Source organism: Pocillopora verrucosa, chromosome 1 (genome assembly GCF_036669915.1).
Source record: "Pocillopora verrucosa isolate sample1 chromosome 1, ASM3666991v2, whole genome shotgun sequence".
Lineage (NCBI taxonomy): Eukaryota > Metazoa > Cnidaria > Anthozoa > Scleractinia > Pocilloporidae > Pocillopora > Pocillopora verrucosa.
This window is the reverse complement of record NC_089312.1, coordinates 8,525,533-8,543,566: the sequence shown is the minus strand read 5'-3', so window position 1 is coordinate 8,543,566 and position 18,034 is coordinate 8,525,533. Positions and strand designations below refer to the sequence as shown.

The 18,034-nt window shown below is 36.3% G+C and overlaps 2 protein-coding genes across 2 annotated transcripts; one reads left to right on the top strand and one right to left on the bottom strand.

Annotated features, from left to right (window-relative positions):
- Positions 1–67: 67 nt before the first annotated feature.
- Positions 68–8,502, bottom strand: LOC131782955 (protein crossbronx homolog). Its single transcript, XM_059099679.2, has 10 exons — positions 8,240–8,502; positions 7,462–8,100; positions 6,703–6,767; positions 5,247–5,325; positions 4,754–4,825; positions 3,606–3,662; positions 3,289–3,366; positions 1,641–1,741; positions 1,050–1,129; positions 68–630 (listed from the first exon to the last, which is right to left on the bottom strand). Exons 2-10 carry the CDS (start codon positions 7,785–7,787, stop codon positions 592–594), a joined length of 897 nt encoding a protein of 298 aa, XP_058955662.2. The 5' UTR covers positions 7,788–8,100; positions 8,240–8,502; the 3' UTR covers positions 68–591.
- A 106-nt stretch (positions 8,503–8,608) lies between these two features.
- LOC131799052 (rho GTPase-activating protein 19) lies at positions 8,609–17,907 on the top strand. Its single transcript, XM_066163214.1, has 10 exons — positions 8,609–8,906; positions 9,596–9,676; positions 9,971–10,180; positions 10,791–10,987; positions 11,368–11,460; positions 12,028–12,082; positions 13,661–13,815; positions 14,994–15,044; positions 15,497–16,039; positions 17,203–17,907. The coding sequence occupies exons 1-10, from the start codon at positions 8,693–8,695 to the stop codon at positions 17,221–17,223; spliced, it is 1,620 nt and encodes a 539-aa protein (XP_066019311.1). The 5' UTR covers positions 8,609–8,692; the 3' UTR covers positions 17,224–17,907.
- Positions 17,908–18,034: the final 127 nt, after the last annotated feature.

The window sequence follows — 18,034 nt, the reverse complement described above, 5'->3', positions numbered from 1 at the left end:
TTTCAAAGCTCTATTCTAAATACATGCAGCTGACTTTTATGCTAGAGGTCGTGAGAGAAATACACACTTGTAATAAATAAATCTTTATTGAATTTTGGGGGTGAAAATCATTACATTTCAGAAATACTTCAGAAGTAAAACTGAGATGTTTAAAAAGTTCAAAACTAACAACAGTTTCACTGAATAAATATTGTGCCAATAACTACATAAAATAAAGCTCTGCTTATTCAGTTCTAGCAGCCAAACACTGACAATATTCTGCATCATTAGAGGCAGTAATTGTTAAGTTCTCCAAAGAGAGTAATGTATATTGAATACACAGTATTTTGTAAAAACACAAGAAGTGAGGTATAACTTTTAAAATTAGTTATGACTGTTTGTAGGCATCTACAGAAATAATCAGCATCAAGCGTGTCTAGACCTCGAAATACAAACTTGTTCATGACTATACACATTTGGCATTTCAGGCATAATTATGTGATATGCCACACTGAAGTAGTTCATATTATTATTTCCATTTCAATTTAAAATTTGCAATATATCACACTTCTCTTGGATATATAAAGAATACACATCTACTTTGCTTGTTCTTCAGAATAGTGGATCTCTGATATCAAAGGAAGTGTGTTCCTGTCAAATAAGAAATAGATGCAATTGTATGTGTAATTGTAACATGATATTAATATTAACCTTTTGTGTCAACATCTATGGCAAGAGAAGCTAAGGTACTTACATCAACTCAGAAACTTGTTGGAAGTTGAAAGAGGAAGCTCTAGGCTCGTATCTGCTTGTGTTGTTGAAAAAGCAGTTACTGACACTGAAAACGTTCTTTTTATGAACTTTCCTCAATTGGTGAGTAACCACCAACTCACCATTGAGTGTCATTCATGTGGGTTTAAACCATTCACTCTAGGCTTTGAACCAAGTAACCTCATGAACCTCTAAATAATTTTCCATGGAGTACATTGTACAGTAGCATATAATGCAGCAACAATAATGTGTAAATAAAATTAAATATAAATAAGTTAGTAAACTAAATTTCATCTCACCCCAGCTAGCATCATTCGTTTGCCTTCCATGAATGCCAAGTCACTGAGATTCTTCTGCCGCAACACATTTCCGTCGTCATCTGTTATATTAAATACAATAGCTTATTCATAAAAGGCCAAAAGCAAACCTAGTGTATCTCAACACTGAGAGGAATACTGGAATCATATTTAATTATATCTGAGCTTCGTCCTGGACTGGATAAAATATTGAAACCAATGAAATGGAATATAGATTTGATTCACATATTTAAACCAATAAACCTATTCCAGGTGAATCACAGGTACATGTACATGCATTCAATTACACTTAAAACAGAGAAGAAGCTGCTGAACAAATTTCCAAGATCATGGTATCAAAACTACCATGATGGTAATGAGATGAAGAAAACCTACCTAAAAATAGAGGACTAGCCTAGTTCTGGCCAGATTCTGGCTCTTCTTAACAGCTTTGAAACATAGATTAGGTTATAGAAGCAGGAACCCTAACTGCTATGAATTATCACAGACCTAAAATGATGGTGCTAAAGGAGTCAAGTTGTAAACAGCACTAGTATCATCCTCATATTAACTGTCTGACATAAAATCACGTACCTGAGCTGCTGTCTTGTTTCACCTCAGAATCAAATAAATCTAAGGCTTCTGATGCACTTTGCTGAGCTCTTTCTTTGAATTCTTCAAAGCTATTATGTACTCTAAAAAAGTGGATAATAGTGAATTACCTTAAAATCCCTAAAGAGAAGATTGTCAGCAAAGAACATGACACTAAAATCAATGGCTCCTGAGGAAGGATTGTACAGTACATTACATTGTCGCATGTTCAATGTCAGAAGAACTTTTTATAGTATGGCAAGGTCATCATGTGGTAAATCCAACTGCTCTGATTGGTTCTTACTTGGTTGGGAGTTTCTCATACAGACATTTCCACGGAAACAGTCATAACCTTTGTATTTTTTTTCTCCATAAGCAGCAAATAAAAAACAAACAAGTCTGGCCTGAGTTCCATATAATAAATAGAGAATAATACATGGGCAGGCATTGATGTGGAATTTCTCTTCAAATGTTTAACTCGAATGCTCATGAGTGAGTGCAGCAAACGAGTGAGATGTCAATTTGAACACGAGAGGAGAAATTTCATATCTACAAGTTGTGTATTACACTTTTCTCAGGGCTGGAAATCCTTGTGAAACACCTTAGTTTATATAATAAATAGAGAATAACACATGGGCACATGTTGATGTGGAATTTCTCTTTAAATGTTTAACTTGATAGCTCACAAGTGAGATGTTAAGTTAAACATAAGAAGAAAAATTTCATATCTGCAAGTAACCACACAGTAGCCCTTTACTGAGAAGAAAAGTCAACTTTATTAATGTATGAATGAAAATGAAACAATAGACAATCCCTGAATAAAATTCATAAAGTGTTTTGATGCTAAGGCTCGAGATGGAAAAATATGTTGAAAGTCCCCACCACAAAAACAAACAATGGGTGTTTCAGTAATTTTCAATATACAAAATTCTTAGTTATTGATTTGGTCCTTATTGACAAAAGGAATCTTTCAGGAAAATGGCCAAAATCTGCCTGTGGCAAATCTGTTGATTTTTGTTCTCAGTAGTGAGAAATACATTACCAAAGCCACTGATTACATAACTATTGGTTTTTCTTTCTGTATTTTGGTTTTCTTCCCCTTCAAGAAAAGTTTGCTCATGGATTTTTCAGTGTTTTAGAGGCCATAATCTAAAAAAAATTGCAACAAACAACCTAGGATTGAGAATGGTGAAGGCTTTGCCATTCATTTATCAACCTGACTGAGTGACGCGAAAGGCGAGTGATGTGTCAGCAGCTGATTAGCAATATCAAACACACATAAAAAAAATATTGTATTTTTTTTACATGAGTTGTTATGGCTTTTCTCAGGGCTGGAAATCCTTGAATAGCACCATAGTTAATGTGATAAACTACACACTAAACTTGCTTGCCCAAGCCATACTGAGGAATATTGACCCAAGGACTGTACTGACACAAGCTCAGATCAATATTATTCTCAAGTAGGGTCTCATTGCTGGGTGAAAGCCTTACAGACCTGACACAGACATTGACTGTCTGAAATGTGTTTAGTGTCTGTAAATGAGAAAACTTTGAGTAGAACTGTTACTGTTACACTGTAAAACAAACACACAGCCCAGGAGAGATTCTGTGCATCAAATCACTACAATAACAGGAACAAATTTTTACTTACAGATCAACAGCTTCTTCATTTGTTGCACCCCAGGTGTCTATGCTATAGAAGCAACTTTTCATAAATTTTAGGACTTGCCTGAAAGAGTCAGAGTATGTGGCTTTTAATTCAGAAGAGACTTGCATGTTTTTTCTCTGTGTAATGCTTGTGACATCAAGCACAAAATTTACCATATTACTCATTCTATGGCTATATAACCAATGGAAAGCAAAATAATTTATCCAATAATTATATTCTACAAGACTATACTTGGTAAGTAAAAAAAGTTAGGGCAATTATTCCCACACCAGTGAAAACTGTATGAGACACGGACTTACCATATGCTGTTTTTACCCCTTTCCCACTGAGGAAATGACTCATCCAGATTGAGGACACTAGAAAAAATATAACTGGGTTAGAACTGTAGCTACAGATTGAAACAGTTTAATTGTACTTGCACTACACATTATGTTCTGTGTAGATGGTTTGTTAAGAGTTTTGAGCTGCAGAGTCACAGGCTCACAAAAAGATAGCTGTCTTGCTACTTGCAGCTCCCAAAACCAGTGTTTGAAATCAGAACATTGGAGCACCGAGACTGCAAAAGCTAATTATGAATGAATTCACATACATGTCTGGTACATGAACCTTTTCATGATATCTCTGACACATTGTAAAATGTCTCTGGAACAATGGAGTATTTTAAAACAATGTTGTGATAAAAGAACCTCAAAAGTCGTGAAATTTTTGTTTCATTGTAAAAGTCATGAAATTCTATTGAAGATAATGGAGACTCACAAGAAAGTGATCTAAGTTGAAAGAAAAAGAAAGTTAAATAATCCAATTATACAATTGATCAGCAGGGATTTGCTAAAGCAAAGGCATAGAAAAAACCAGGAAAGATTTATTACTCGACGTTTCGGGGTCATCGTGACTCCATTATCAAGAGACTAGTTTAAAAACATGCAAATAAGGAAAGGTACAAGAATAGCATAAATTAGAATGAACGGCTTAAACAAACACCTTGGCGCGGATGGAATCTGTTTGCACGTTCAGTGTTGGCTTACGCATGCGAATATACAACATTTCATTAACAAGGCAATCAAATTTGCCGTTACGCCTTGTTAATGAAATGTTGTATATTCGCATGCGTAAGCCAACACTGAACGTGCAAACGGATTCCATCCGCGCCAAGGTGTTTGTTTAAGCCGTTCATTCTAATTTATGCTATTCTTGTACCTTTCCTTATTTGCATGTTTTTAAACTAGTCTCTTGATAATGGAGTCACGATGACCCCGAAACGTCGAGTAATAAATCTTTCCTGGTTTTTTCTAATTATACAATTATATACTGTATAGCTCAATAGAACTAGTCTGTTTATTCCTGGTAAAAAAATTTAAAAATCATCCTGAAAAAACCATGGCAAAATGTGGTTATCGGCACATGCAATGTTTGCTAAATCATTTATAGACAAATGTTTTATACTTACCCATTCACTGGATTAACTTGTGGATGAAATAAAGGTGTGGTCAATTTCAGAAGAGGTCGACTATCAGGAAAACTGGTAGAGATAAAAAATAGTAAATTAATACATCAATCAATATATCTTAATACATATTAAATAAATAATGAATTAAAAAACCTTGGGTTTTTGTTCCTACTGCAGGTGTTCTTTGGAGACAATTTTGTAGAAACTAAAAAATAAGTAAATTGTTGTTTTTTGTTGATTTTTGATCATTTTCTCTTTTAATCAGAATGCATGCTGTGAACCTGAAAGACAATCCTTAATTGATTTACATTTTTACATTCTATCTAATAAGTGACTTCACTTCAAGGCCACCATTTAAACCAGCCTTGACTGCATTGCACCTATCTGTACATTAATAAACATGTAGCTTGTAAACAAGTAAATAACTTACAAAACATAATTTCACAAAACACATTGCCAATTGAAATGAACTTACTTTTTTAAATGTACTTACTCATCTTGGAGAATAATTATAAACCTGAAGATGCCATCTCTGTAAGGCCCAGCTCTGACAAATATGACTCCATGCCAGACTAAAGTAAACAAAATTGTAACTTTGAATTGCATCAAGAATGACCAGCCATATTTCTGTTATACCATTGATTGCATCTATCCTTCCACACAAGTGATGAAAACATGTTCTATTGGCCTATCAAAGTTCAATGTTTCAACAGAAAAGCTTCAAAGTTTTCCTATTTGTAGCACTATTCATTCAATGCTGTTCCACAGTTTGTTTTTCAAAAGATGAAAGAATAAAAAAGAATTATGTCTGACCACAAAACTACAAAAGGGTTTTTGGCTGAAGTTGATCCTGATCTACCACTAACATTGAAAGGCTGCCCTTGTTTGGTTTAACCCTTTCAGAGATACCATCTTCATACAACATTCTTCAAACATCTGTAAATGAATGGAGCTGTGCAAGATCTATCACTTTATTTTGCAAGTTGGTGGATAATTTGAGGTATGCCACATTTAAACCTTCTGCCTCTTTTGCTGAGTGCAAATGCCATTGCCAGTCATCATCAAAAAGCAGGAAAACCTCAAGTGGGCAGGCAATGTAAAACCTTCACCCTAATGAGCGGGAAAACTTTGACATTTTTATCACAATCATGTGTGGAGGAGTAGATGCAATCAACAATACAAAGCTAGTGTACAATTTGTTCTTCCAGTCAATAATTTTCCTAATAACATACAGTGGGTGTAAGTCCTAGGTAACTACTATCATGCTAACAATCCAGTTGAGTTTAGCTGCGAGGTTTAAAAAATTTCAAGATAGTTTTCCAATATTGTTTTTCCTTAACTGTGTATATATCAAGTTATGGATGCACTAGGGAAGGACTGTGTATATATCAAGTTATGGATACACTAAGGAAGTTTGGAGAGCATTCAAGAAGCTAGAGTTGCTCAAGGTGCAGCAACTTTTATGCTTCTCTCGTACTTTCCAAACTTCCTGCATGCATCCATAACTCGATATACACCTGCTTAGCATGAACCAATTCTTTAATGTGAAACATTTCTTCAAACCACTCTCATTTCCATTATTCTTGTTTTTGATCACAATGAATATCAGGCTGTTGTTGTTCGAAGGTTGGATAGGACTATCCACTGGATAAAACTCTATCCAGTGAATAAGGCTATACGTTTTGCTATCACTAATCTGCTGGATTGTGATTCATCTGTTGGATAGTGTTATCTACCCTTTATACAACTGGGCTCAGAACTAGAAACATTAATATTTTTCATGTGGTTTTAGTAGAACATGGTTTGAATATTGCAACTTATTCTAAAATATTAAACCACAACATTCAAGACTATAAAACAAACAATGAATAAAGGATGCCAGTTTAACAAAAAAATTGTATTTACATACTGTATCATATGTACAACATGCCTCAGTGTAAAGAACTGACCTTGTAATGACTTCAGTGATGGTATTACATAAACTCCAGAGAGAGGATTTCTTCCCATACACTTGCTACAATGAGACAATTTTTCCAAATAATTACATTTTTTATAAAGTAAGACATTTAAAGAGTACACTCAGTCTATAATTATTGGAGGTTTAGCATTTTAAAAATACACATGGATGTCTTAGGTAAGAGTTGCCTAGAAGTATTTTTTCATGAGCCTACAAGGATGAGAACAATGAACAATGTTAAACCATAACATATTCAGAACTCAGACGCTGGACTGAGGAGGAAAGACTCAACATTTTTTCGTTTAATTTACTGTGACTACAGATTATGTTCAGAACACAATGATGTTTAAAATGTATAACTAACATAATTACTCTAACATGATAATTTTGTTTTTGTTTTTTTTTTTATTAACAGAGTTGATAATGTAAATTGGCCACTGTAAAAAGTTTAAAGCTGACAGTTTGAACATTAGCCCTTCATCAGAGCAAATGGAGGAATCAAGGGTTGTGTGTGTGGCTATATTGTTGTGTTTATGTGTGTATGATTATATTCTGGTTTCAGTTTTACAGCTGGCAAATCCTCATCTGTCTAAACATCAATGAACTCCCGTGAACAGTAAGATAATTCTAGACTATCATGGAGTATTATGAACATCAACTACTAGCAAAGTTGTTGTCCAAAAGAAATTCGTTAACTTACAATTGGTAATTCGTCATCGAATCAGAGATTAAAAGAAGAAAACCCACTCACTATTCAACCATGATGGCGTGCTCCCGGAAAAACGTCCCAAAATCTTGACTTGTTGCGCAACTTTCATTTTCTGCTCTAATATGTATTCTCTCTTCGTCTGTCTTTGTCGCCAAAGTGCTGCTCTCACTCACTGATCGAACTAGCTTTGCTTTACCAGGGTACGAAGGGATCAGTTTCCGGGCGGCTTTTAGTCTCTCGCTGAACGTCGAACTGGGAGAGAACCGTGATTTTAAATGGCCGGAAATTTCGGTGGTTTGATCATCTTCCTCTTTCGATTCCTTGTCATGATCTGGACTTAGCGAATGAACAGGACTTATGGAAGGCATGATAGAAGCCACAGACAAACAGGATGTTTAAAGAGCGTTAGATATGGGCAGTCAACGCCGGAAAATCTTTTGAATGTGTCTCTGTCGGTACACAAAATGGCGCGGCTGTATCCAATACAATGGTATGCAATCGTATCGAATTTCGATAGCTGTCACGTACTGGTATATTCAATAAAATAAAAGCCACTCAATCCATTTGCAGTGTCCTCTTCCTCTCAAGCCATTATGTGGCATATGTTGCTAACTTGTAGCCAGTTGTTTTTGATTCAGTAGACGGGGTGAATACAAACGCACTTGAGCTTGGAAATATTTCCTAAGGAAGCAGATGAAAAAAGTAATCAGAAGTCTGACTGATACCCACGACTTCTTGATCTTAACGCCGATCTTTTGCCACCCAGAATTCGTTAACACCGTCAATTATTTATGATCCACGGGGAAAAAAACTTAGTTACCTGCATTTCTTTAAATCTCGTGACTTTGGTGACAGCAACACGTTCCAGCGCGCGCCAAGTTTAAAACATTCTTCGCATGGCTCTGAAACGTGCGCAATTTAGTACAAGGCCTAGAGGTTTCCAACTGTTGAAGCCATGATTGAGGCAAAGGCTCAAAAGTTTCTGTCTGGCATATCCAATTATTAGCTTTATCGGTAAGAAGATAATTCTGTCACTTTGAAAGACCTAGACACTTCGGGGATCGCTGACGACCACCATCTTGGATGAAACTGAGCCCGCTCTAATAACCGCTGAGCTAGTTTGAGCTTTCTGATTGGTCAGTAACTGAACCGTTAAATTTGATTGGCGAGGTCACTAAATCGCGGTCTTTTTGACTGAGGAGAAAGTGACACCAAAGCAGAAGTTTTTATTCGGATAAACTGGGAACTGATTGCTACTAATTTCTATGAAACAATGAGCAAGAAAGACTCCAAGGATTCTCATGCCAGAGTGTGCCTTAGTCGACTTACTAGAATTTTGGAGATCACCATGCTTGAAGAATTACAACAACTTGAACACACGGGGGATGTCGCGAGAAATCTGGAGATCGAAAGTAATTCGGAACCTGCACAGAAAAGTTTTTTCTACAAATCATCGGAAAAGATAAACAAGATCATCAGCAGAAGAGGTGAAAAAAGGCTAATAGAATGAGTTCCCATCAATTTAAAAAAATACTCTAAAGTGTTATGATTCTCAGAGAGAATATAAAAAACAGTAATGCTACAAAGTAAAATTTTTCCTGCTGCTCGACAAATGACAATTTGTTAGCTTAATCTTACTGATATTCTGTGATAAGAGGCCTTATTATATTGCCGGCTTTATTTTTATAAAGAGAACTGGAGCGCCTCTGTTCACGATAACACTGTCTTAAGCGGTGAAATCCTCAAAAAAGTAAGCTCTTCTATAAAATGGTTGGCCAGGTCCTCTGCGATTGTTGAAAAGTCTAACTACCTTGACATACACTGTATGTTTGAGTCTCTTGATCGTCCATGAAATAATTTTAATTTATATTATGTTAATACTGTAATAACCATAAATTATAAGCTCAGCAATGTTAGAATTATTGTAAGCATTATTCCTTGATATTCCTCAAAAAAATATTAATAATAATGAAAATTGTGATGAAGTATTTTTATGACATTTAGCTCCATGCCTTTCATCTCATCACTAGACATTATTCAAAAACTTTTGTAGGCTTTACTCCCAGCTTTGTTATTGTGCAGGCTACCAGATTTACATCAAGGCACAGTACATGTATACCAGCCTGCTTTGGTTGTTGATTATTATTCTTAGCATGGATGATTTTTTTCCTTTCAGGGAGTCATAAAATATTTGGCCATTTGCTAACAGAGGAAGCTGTTCTCAGAATCTCAACTCTTATAAATTACTTAAAGTCATGTAAGTCATTAATTCCAGGTTGCTTAAAATATTTATGGAGTGCTGTACATTTAAGAGGAGACAAAATCCTCCATAAACCTTGCAATTTAATAGTTTATAATTAAAAGGAATTTCTTGCTAACTCAGTCTTGAAATTCTGAAGTGTAACCTACAAACACCCTTTAAATGTGCTTAAGTTTTGACTGTGCTGGTGAATTAGTTTGATTCTTTCTCGAGGGCCTAATATTGCTGTCTGAGTATAATTAATTCCATTTGTTTGCCATTGATCAAAATATGTTTGTTACTTTATTACAGATGTGGACAAGGAGGGGTTGTTTAGAGTTTCTGGCAACAAGAAAAGACAAGAAGAACTAAAAGAAATACTTGACAAAGAAGACCCAGTTAACTTTGAAAATGGAAGATTCACTCCACATGATGTAGCATCTGTTCTTAAAATCTTCCTCGGAGATCTCCCAGAACCTCTTCTGACAAATGCTCCTTTGGATGCTTACTTACAAATCACAGGTACAGCACTGTACTTTCAATTGTAGCCAAACTTCAGAAGGACCTCTGGTGATCAACTTATAATTTAATGTGTATAAGAACTGTTTATGTTAACCTTGGTATTGATTTGTATCTTGCATACATGTAAACCTATTTATCAGTAATTAATATATAGCTGGCAGCACCCATGGGCAATATGAAGCCAGCCCTATGTTTTGATTGGCTACAGGATAGCCTTCCTTGATCCCACATAAGAAAAAATTGTAGCATGCGGACTAAAAATGATCATAATTTTTGGAGAATTTTGGTAATGGACTGGCAAAAAGTGGCAGTAGATGGTCAAAACAAAGAAAACAGATTGAATGATTTTCATGAGTGAATTGCGTTACAAAAACTAATAATAAGAAAAAATTTAAAAAAAAAAAGTTTCTCACTGAAAACAAGAGAAAGTAGTGTCGATCCTGAGCATGAACAAATTTTTTTTTGTTTATGTTTATAAAAGTTCCTTTAGTTTAATTTGTAGTTTTTCTATTTGATGTTGAGAGTATTTATTTTCTATAATTACATACACTGTACAACTTAAGACATGACTTCCATATGGTAACCATGAACTGATCTTATGATTGTGTAGAGATCCGTAATGATGAATCCAGTGCTAAGATGATTGAAGCATTCCAGCTTCTCTTCTTGTTGGTGCCGCCTCCAAACAGAATGCTGTTACAGCAGTTGTTGGAACTCCTTAATCTTACCTCTAAGAATCCTTACAATAAAATGACAGCCCACAACCTTGCTGTGGTTTTTTCACCCAACATTATGGGCTTCAAAGAGGTATTGTACATTTATCTTGCTTTTGATGACACAGCTCAAGATGCTATTGATTGTTGAATAAATTCTCCTTTTTAAAGACACAGCTTAAGATGCTCTTGATTGTTAAATAAATTCTCCCTTTCAGTGAAATGGGAAATGTGTAGAGAAAATATACTGTAGTACTGTCTGGTAGTTTTTACATTAGGGTGAATAGGGTAACTTGATCAATAAATCTTTCAACTGAGGCAAACTTGAATTCAAGATCCACATTCTATTGTTACAGTTAATGTAACTACAGGTATTTATAATTTAACAGTACCATAGAAATTGTGTAATATGGAAAAATCCAATCAACCTATTTTCTTATGTCCTTTCTGGTCATTTATTTGGTAAAAAATCAGAAAGTGACATGCTTGAGTCACATTCCAGAAGACATGACAGTTATGCACAAGTTGGTTGCCTCCATGATTCATCATGCTTCTGAACTTTTCAAGGTTAGTACATGTATCTGACTGACTACTATTAGCATTTTTCAATTTAATCCTAAAAGTAATTCAGGACAGTCACTGTGTTGGTTTTTCTTCTCTTTGCCCTTTGATTCATTCAGGAAACTTGCAACACCCCTCTTAACTTCTACAATAATTAAAATGAAAAGCAATATTTGTGGCTTCAAGATCAGTCTCAGTCACTCATCCTGTGGGCAGTTAATTTGCTGGTTCATTCTTTGAGTTTGCTTTGGTCCTTGTCAAAGACATCTTCACTTAGATTGACTGTTAGGGTTGCTCTATCTGTGATTTTAAAACAATCCTAGAGTGCTCTAAATCAATATCACCCCAACAATTTGTTTAGTTTTGGTCACAGTGCAGCTGTTGAAACAGCTTGCACTCAGCCTGCATGTGCTGCCTCTGATTTTATGAAAATTATATTTTTTGATATCATCATGCCGATTTGTCAAATTTAGCTGACTTTGATGACAAACCTCTTGGTTTTGCGACATCTTTGGGAAACTCCCAAATTGATTTTCCTTTTTCTTTTTTTGTAAATGAATTTTCTCTTTACAGATTCCCAAAGGTCTGTTGGAGGAGATTGAAGCAGCAGAGGAGTGTTTTAAAAAGGGAAGCGTGAGTTGTTTTTAAGCAAACCAAACCTGGTGTAGTCATCAATTGACGGAATAAATTGTCCTCTGTCAATTAACATGTATATGACTTTGTAAAGCCATGAAAAAAATGTTGATTTGTAGCTATAACTTTAATGCTTGGGGCCGGACTGTTGGAAGGGAGGATAATGCTATCCAACTGATAAATCCCTATCCAGCAGATAAGTATAACAAAACACACTGCATTATCCATACTGAGCCATCCAGTGGGTAGTGATTTATCCAGTGGAAAGCGTTATCCACCCTTAGAACTACAGGGACCAGTTATAAAATATTTAGAAAGATGTAAAATTGGTCAAAAATTTTGGTCTGGGCTAAGTGACCTAAATATGAGTCATCTGTAAGGATTCAAACCCTCAGCGGTACAGATGTAAAGATTGAGGGCCAGTTACTTCCAGGAGGTACAACCCAAACCATGGTTTTACCTATTATCAGTGGGCTTCGGGTTTTCTCTACAAGAGGGTTCATTTAATGAAATAGTTGTCTCTCCACTGTTAGCTTTTGGCTCTCTTGACACTGTTCACAAAAATAAATGTTTAGACTAAAGGTTCAGTTAAACTGAGGATTGTTTAGGAAGCAGTTTTGTTATTTAAGCTGTGGCTAAACTTCGAATAATCAGTGCAAAGTACTCTTAATTAATGTTGACAGCCTCCATATGGGTGCAATTCAATTTCAAGACATTCTACAGTATGTGACTTTACAATTCCTTTACACCTCTCACTTCCAGGAGTGACTGAAAAATAGTTTCTTCCCACCTTTTAACAATTATTCATTGACAGAAGTGAAGGTGAATAGTGGTGGATATTTACTGAGCCGCAAATCAGTTAGGTAGATATCCCCCAATTTCACCAGCACTAAGGTGAATAATCAGGACTCAAAATAAAAGCTGTTCAACAAACATTACAAGTATGTCAGGTCAAATGAAGGTTTTGTCTGTCAAATTCTTGTATGGGCAGACATTTTGTTTGGTAATTTTTGCCTGTATGGGGAAAAATTAATTCCAATGTACAGTGTAAGTTCAGGCTTTTAGTACTGCTGTATTGGGACAGAGGGATTTATCAAGATATGGATATTTTTCTGGCCAAAAATGGGTTGTGTCTTGAACAAAAATAGGTTTGACTAGACAGCTTGACTGATTCCATCTGGGAAATTATTTCAAGCCTTGATGGTTGTTTTTAGTTTGTACTTTCCACTCAGAAACCAATAATTCAAATGCTAGTTTATTTGTGTTAGCATACCGAGAAATGACCCGACATTAAAGTTTGACTTGCTATTTTGTTTCTTGGCTGCTCAGAGGTAAACTTGCTAATCATGTCTGAACTCCATGAGCACAATTTGTAAAAGGGCCAGAAGTATTGAGAATCCATCACCATTCTCTTTTTCCTGACCAGAAAACTTTCACACCCAAAAACTACTTGTTACTAAAATATGGTGTCTCTCCTTTAGACATGCTGTAAAGAAATACGGTCCTGTAACATTCCACATAATGTCAGGAAATTTTGATAAATGTCAAATGTAATTTTTTTTCTTTCCACAGGAGGAACTGCCAGTTACTCGCACATTTTGTCAGCAAATGGACCGATCATCTCATAAACAAGCTGTCCAACAAACTACAACAGAGGCTTTGGTGCAACTCTACAATCATGTCATTGACCTTCCTGATGGACCTGTTAGGCAGAAGTTCTTACAAAGGGTTCGAAAATTTTGTTTTTTTGTTTGAGGTGTGGCTCAAAATTTAGTTAGGGACTGAACAGAGGAACAATTACCCTCTGATGAAAATTGCTTCATCAGAAGAGTCATTTTATGCCTCAGGAGGTTTTGCTATCACAAATCCGGGGTGTCCTGCTATTATAAGTTTTTCTTAAAAGTAAATTCATGCAAAGATAGGATTTTATCTCCTGTGGCACTTGTGGTCTTTTAGGACAATGCCCCTGCCAACGCTCTGCTCACTTAGCTGTCTTAGTTTGAAAATCAATTAATCAAAAACACTTTCTTCTGTATATTCTATGATGTACAATATTCAGGACTTTGTGAGCTTAATTTTTTGGGGGGCTTTTTTCTAACATTTCTGTCCCATTAAGATGTTTCCGTGTCATCTACACCAATATGCCATAGGAGTTACATAAAGAAACCCATCTCTTCGTTCAAAATTCCAGTTTCTCGTTATGTCTCGTTCAGCAGACCTTTTTCTTCCGTCGTCACTGAAAAAAACGTTTGGGTTTAGAGAGTTTCGTGTAAATGCGATGAATAAACTGCTGGAGCTACGCGCTCACGGTGTATCTCGCCGTACGGGCCAAGCTTGGTCTTACTGTTGGACGAGAAGAGATTGGAAACAGATGGGGTGTGGCATGCAGGTGTTTTGACTTCAAGAGAACTGAACGATTGCAACTAGTCCATCAGGAAAAACTGGAGATTTTATTGCAGGCGGAAGTTGGGCCCGAAACACGCCATTCTTGATAATATAACGTTATTGCTGTTCCTGATAGGAACACGAAAATCTTGTCTAAACGTAAAACTTTGTGTCATAGTTAGCTGTGATCGTATTCCATCAAAAGAACGAAGAACCCACTGAAATTTGCTTCGCTGCCGACATGTGGCTGCGAACAGCTAAGTGGGAAGTAAGGATCAACACATGTCTTAAAGGCAAGGTTGATTGCAGTTCAATTACGAGAACGATTTCTTTAGTTGTAAACCTACGTGTAGAGCGTTGGTCACGTTTACCCTCGCTAGAGAAAATATATTTTGACCCAGCGTTTGTTCTCCAGAGTCAGTTCTATATGTCCCAGAGTTGCTTGATGGAGAGACATTCTCTAGAGGCCGGGATTTACTTTACATTCTTGGACTAAAACTGCTGCTCTTGATTTATCGTAGTTTGAGAAGATGCATCCCGGCACTCCTCCGTTTATCCCGCGCTCAAAGAAGGTTTGTTTCGTAATTTAATTTTTTTAGTATTTTTGAAACGTTCAGTGACTAAACGCGTCCATTTGCAGTGAGCGATATTGACCGAGCAACCGACTAAAGATTTAAACGCACACCCTGAAATTTTGAAAACTCGAGTTCTCTTAAGACTTTTTCAGTGTCATTACGAATCGAGTCCTAATCTCGTAAACTACTCTTATCTGCTTTTTATTCAGTTTTGATTTTGCCGGTGAAGACTTGCTCATACTTGCAATGATAAATGGTGAATTGAAACCCTAAAATAACAGAATCAATATTTAAAAATTTAGTGTGAATAGCGGTTCCTTTCTATGTATAAAAGTGCGTAAAAGATTTAAAATTAAAAGATTATCGAAAGAAGCAAACCATTTTTTATGTGAACATATGGCAAACGGTAATTGCATTACGAACCATATTGTCTGCTTTGTTCACTGCAGGCCAGTTGTGTGAAAAATCTCGCTTCTTCAACTCCGGTAAACTCAGCTGAGTCTCCGGCAGTAAAGTTAACAAGAACTCCGCTGTCACCCATCCCAGGGAGGAACACGCCTGTAACAAGTACACCAACACTGAAGAGACGAGTGGCTTTTGATGTGGTAGATTCTCCAGATTGCTTCACGCCTAAAATGCCGGTATTCAGAGGTACACCCTTCCTCTCCAGACTAGGTTTTAAAACACCTTCAGGTGTGATCCATGCCGGTGACTCCCCTGCAATCAAACACAAGCGAACTAAGTCTACGTCTCATCCAAAAGATTTTGTTTCCCCAAGAAAGCATGAAAGGCGTCGTTCAGCTCATACTCCTGGCAACAGGAGACTACCAAGTACCACTGACACACCATTCACACCCTCAGGATTCATGAGGAGTGTTGAGCAGATGGATGATGGCTGCGAAGCCAAATCTCTGGTGTTCACTCCCTCAGTGAAAACTCGACGCGCCACCCCACCTCATTTGAGACAAAACCTTTCATCAGTTGACCACACGGTAAGCCTACAGTAGATGTAACTAAAATTGAAGTAGTCACAATAACAAATCAGATCAAAGGTTATCTCTAAGGTAGCCAATAAGAACTCAAAGAAAAACAAGCAAACGCTTGAAGCGCGGGAAAACGCGAGTGAATGAATCACGCTTGGTTAAGTGGGAACTGTCTACCTGTGTGGTAAATGCGGGTCCTGGGTTCAAATATCTATCTCGCCATTTCCTGGATTGGTTCTCGGTTACCCAAAATTCAACTCATTGGCTTGTACTGAAAACAGCCAACTGATATGCCTCCTGCTAGATTGAATGGTCAACCACTTGTTCTTGATGTGAAGTATTTGTTTCATTGTTTGTTTGCGATGGCACTGAAAAAGCCCCTTCCGAGGGAACGGTTCATTAATTAGTTATTTGAACTATTTGTGTTGGTTTTGTGTCTGATTGGTTGGCAGAGTTTGGAGCAAGTTTTCTGGACCATTTACAGGGTGCAATGAAACACGATCAACACAATCCCAAATTTCCCTTCACACTCAAACGAAATGTAATTTCACAACCAAATGTATTTTTGCAGCGTTTAATGCGTGAAACAATGCTATTCAGGTACAAGCCAAAAAAAAAATGGAAGTCTTGCTTAGACACTTTTTCCCATAACCCAAAAATAATGGGATTTTTAGAGAGGTTCACATTCTGAAGTGTATCTATATTCACAATAAAAATAAATCATTTATCGTCCATTCATAAGAAATACGATATAACATTAGTGGTATTTCCATTTAACCGTTTACATCCTAGATTAATATACATATTCTCCACACTGCTGTCTTAACATTTCCAAAGGTGCTGTTCACAATCCAGAGCTTCTTTATCTGGTGACCATTTCCTCATGGCTCGTGACCCTAATTTTTTATTCCGGGGTTATATTTTCAGGAGAAATTAGATGCTAGTTTATCTAAAAGGAAAAAAAAAATCGCTTTATCTCGACCATTATTCAATTTGTCGATGGCAAGTATTCATTGTTAACAGTCACAAACACCATCGCGCGGTGCTGAATCAAATAACTTCTCTGGAAGCAGTAAGTATACATAAGCGCTAAGATTTTTTTCTCTGAAAGGGAAGAGGTTCTGTATTGGTATAATTCTTGATAAGTTATATTTTTTGTCTTTTTTTCTTAGATGGATGAGATTTACGTCTGATTAAACTCGTGCTGTGATCACCATCAAGTCGTATTGTTCCTCGTTGGCTTCTTCTAAACCAAATTTCCAGCTTTACAAGCATTCAACTTTTCCATGGTTAATCCTTACCTGCTTGGACGAAAACCGTTTAAAACGCCCAATTATTTATTTCTAACTATAGTCGATTTCAAATGCTACAAACATGTTTCACTTGGACAGGTTTCTCACGTGTCTGCAATGTCGTGGTCATTTTTCTAAGCCTGGAGTATCAGCCGATTTGGGCGTGGGTCATCGAAAGTCTTGTAAAATGGTTCAAAGTGATCGTCCAGAGAAAAGCAAAACAAGAAATTTTCTGACTGAATGGTTGTTTCCACTTAAGTTGAAACCCACTTCCAGATCATTGCTCATGAAATACATAAGCTAAGAAATTCCACGAAAAAGATTGTGGGAAGTCATGAACGTTTTAAAGCTTGAATGAGTAGATACGACTCTTGTTTGAATGTTCGCATCTTTGTATACATTTTACTCCTAGGCGACATCGCATATGACTCGAGATGCTGTAAGAGGTAGTTGAGCTACTGAAGTTTAAAGAAAAGAAAAAAAAAGGCTTTTGTAAATATTCGTAAATAGAACCAAGATGTAGAGTTTAGTTCTGCTTGAGATAATTTATATCTTCTGGTTAAAAAAACAAAACTTTTTTGTGAATGATGGTCCTCATATTTTTTCTACACGGTGTAATTGTAAGAAGTTGTTACACCTCATATATGAAGCGATACCTACAGTTTTCCATAGTGGTAAATACATTTAGATCTCCCTCATGTCTTAAAATTTG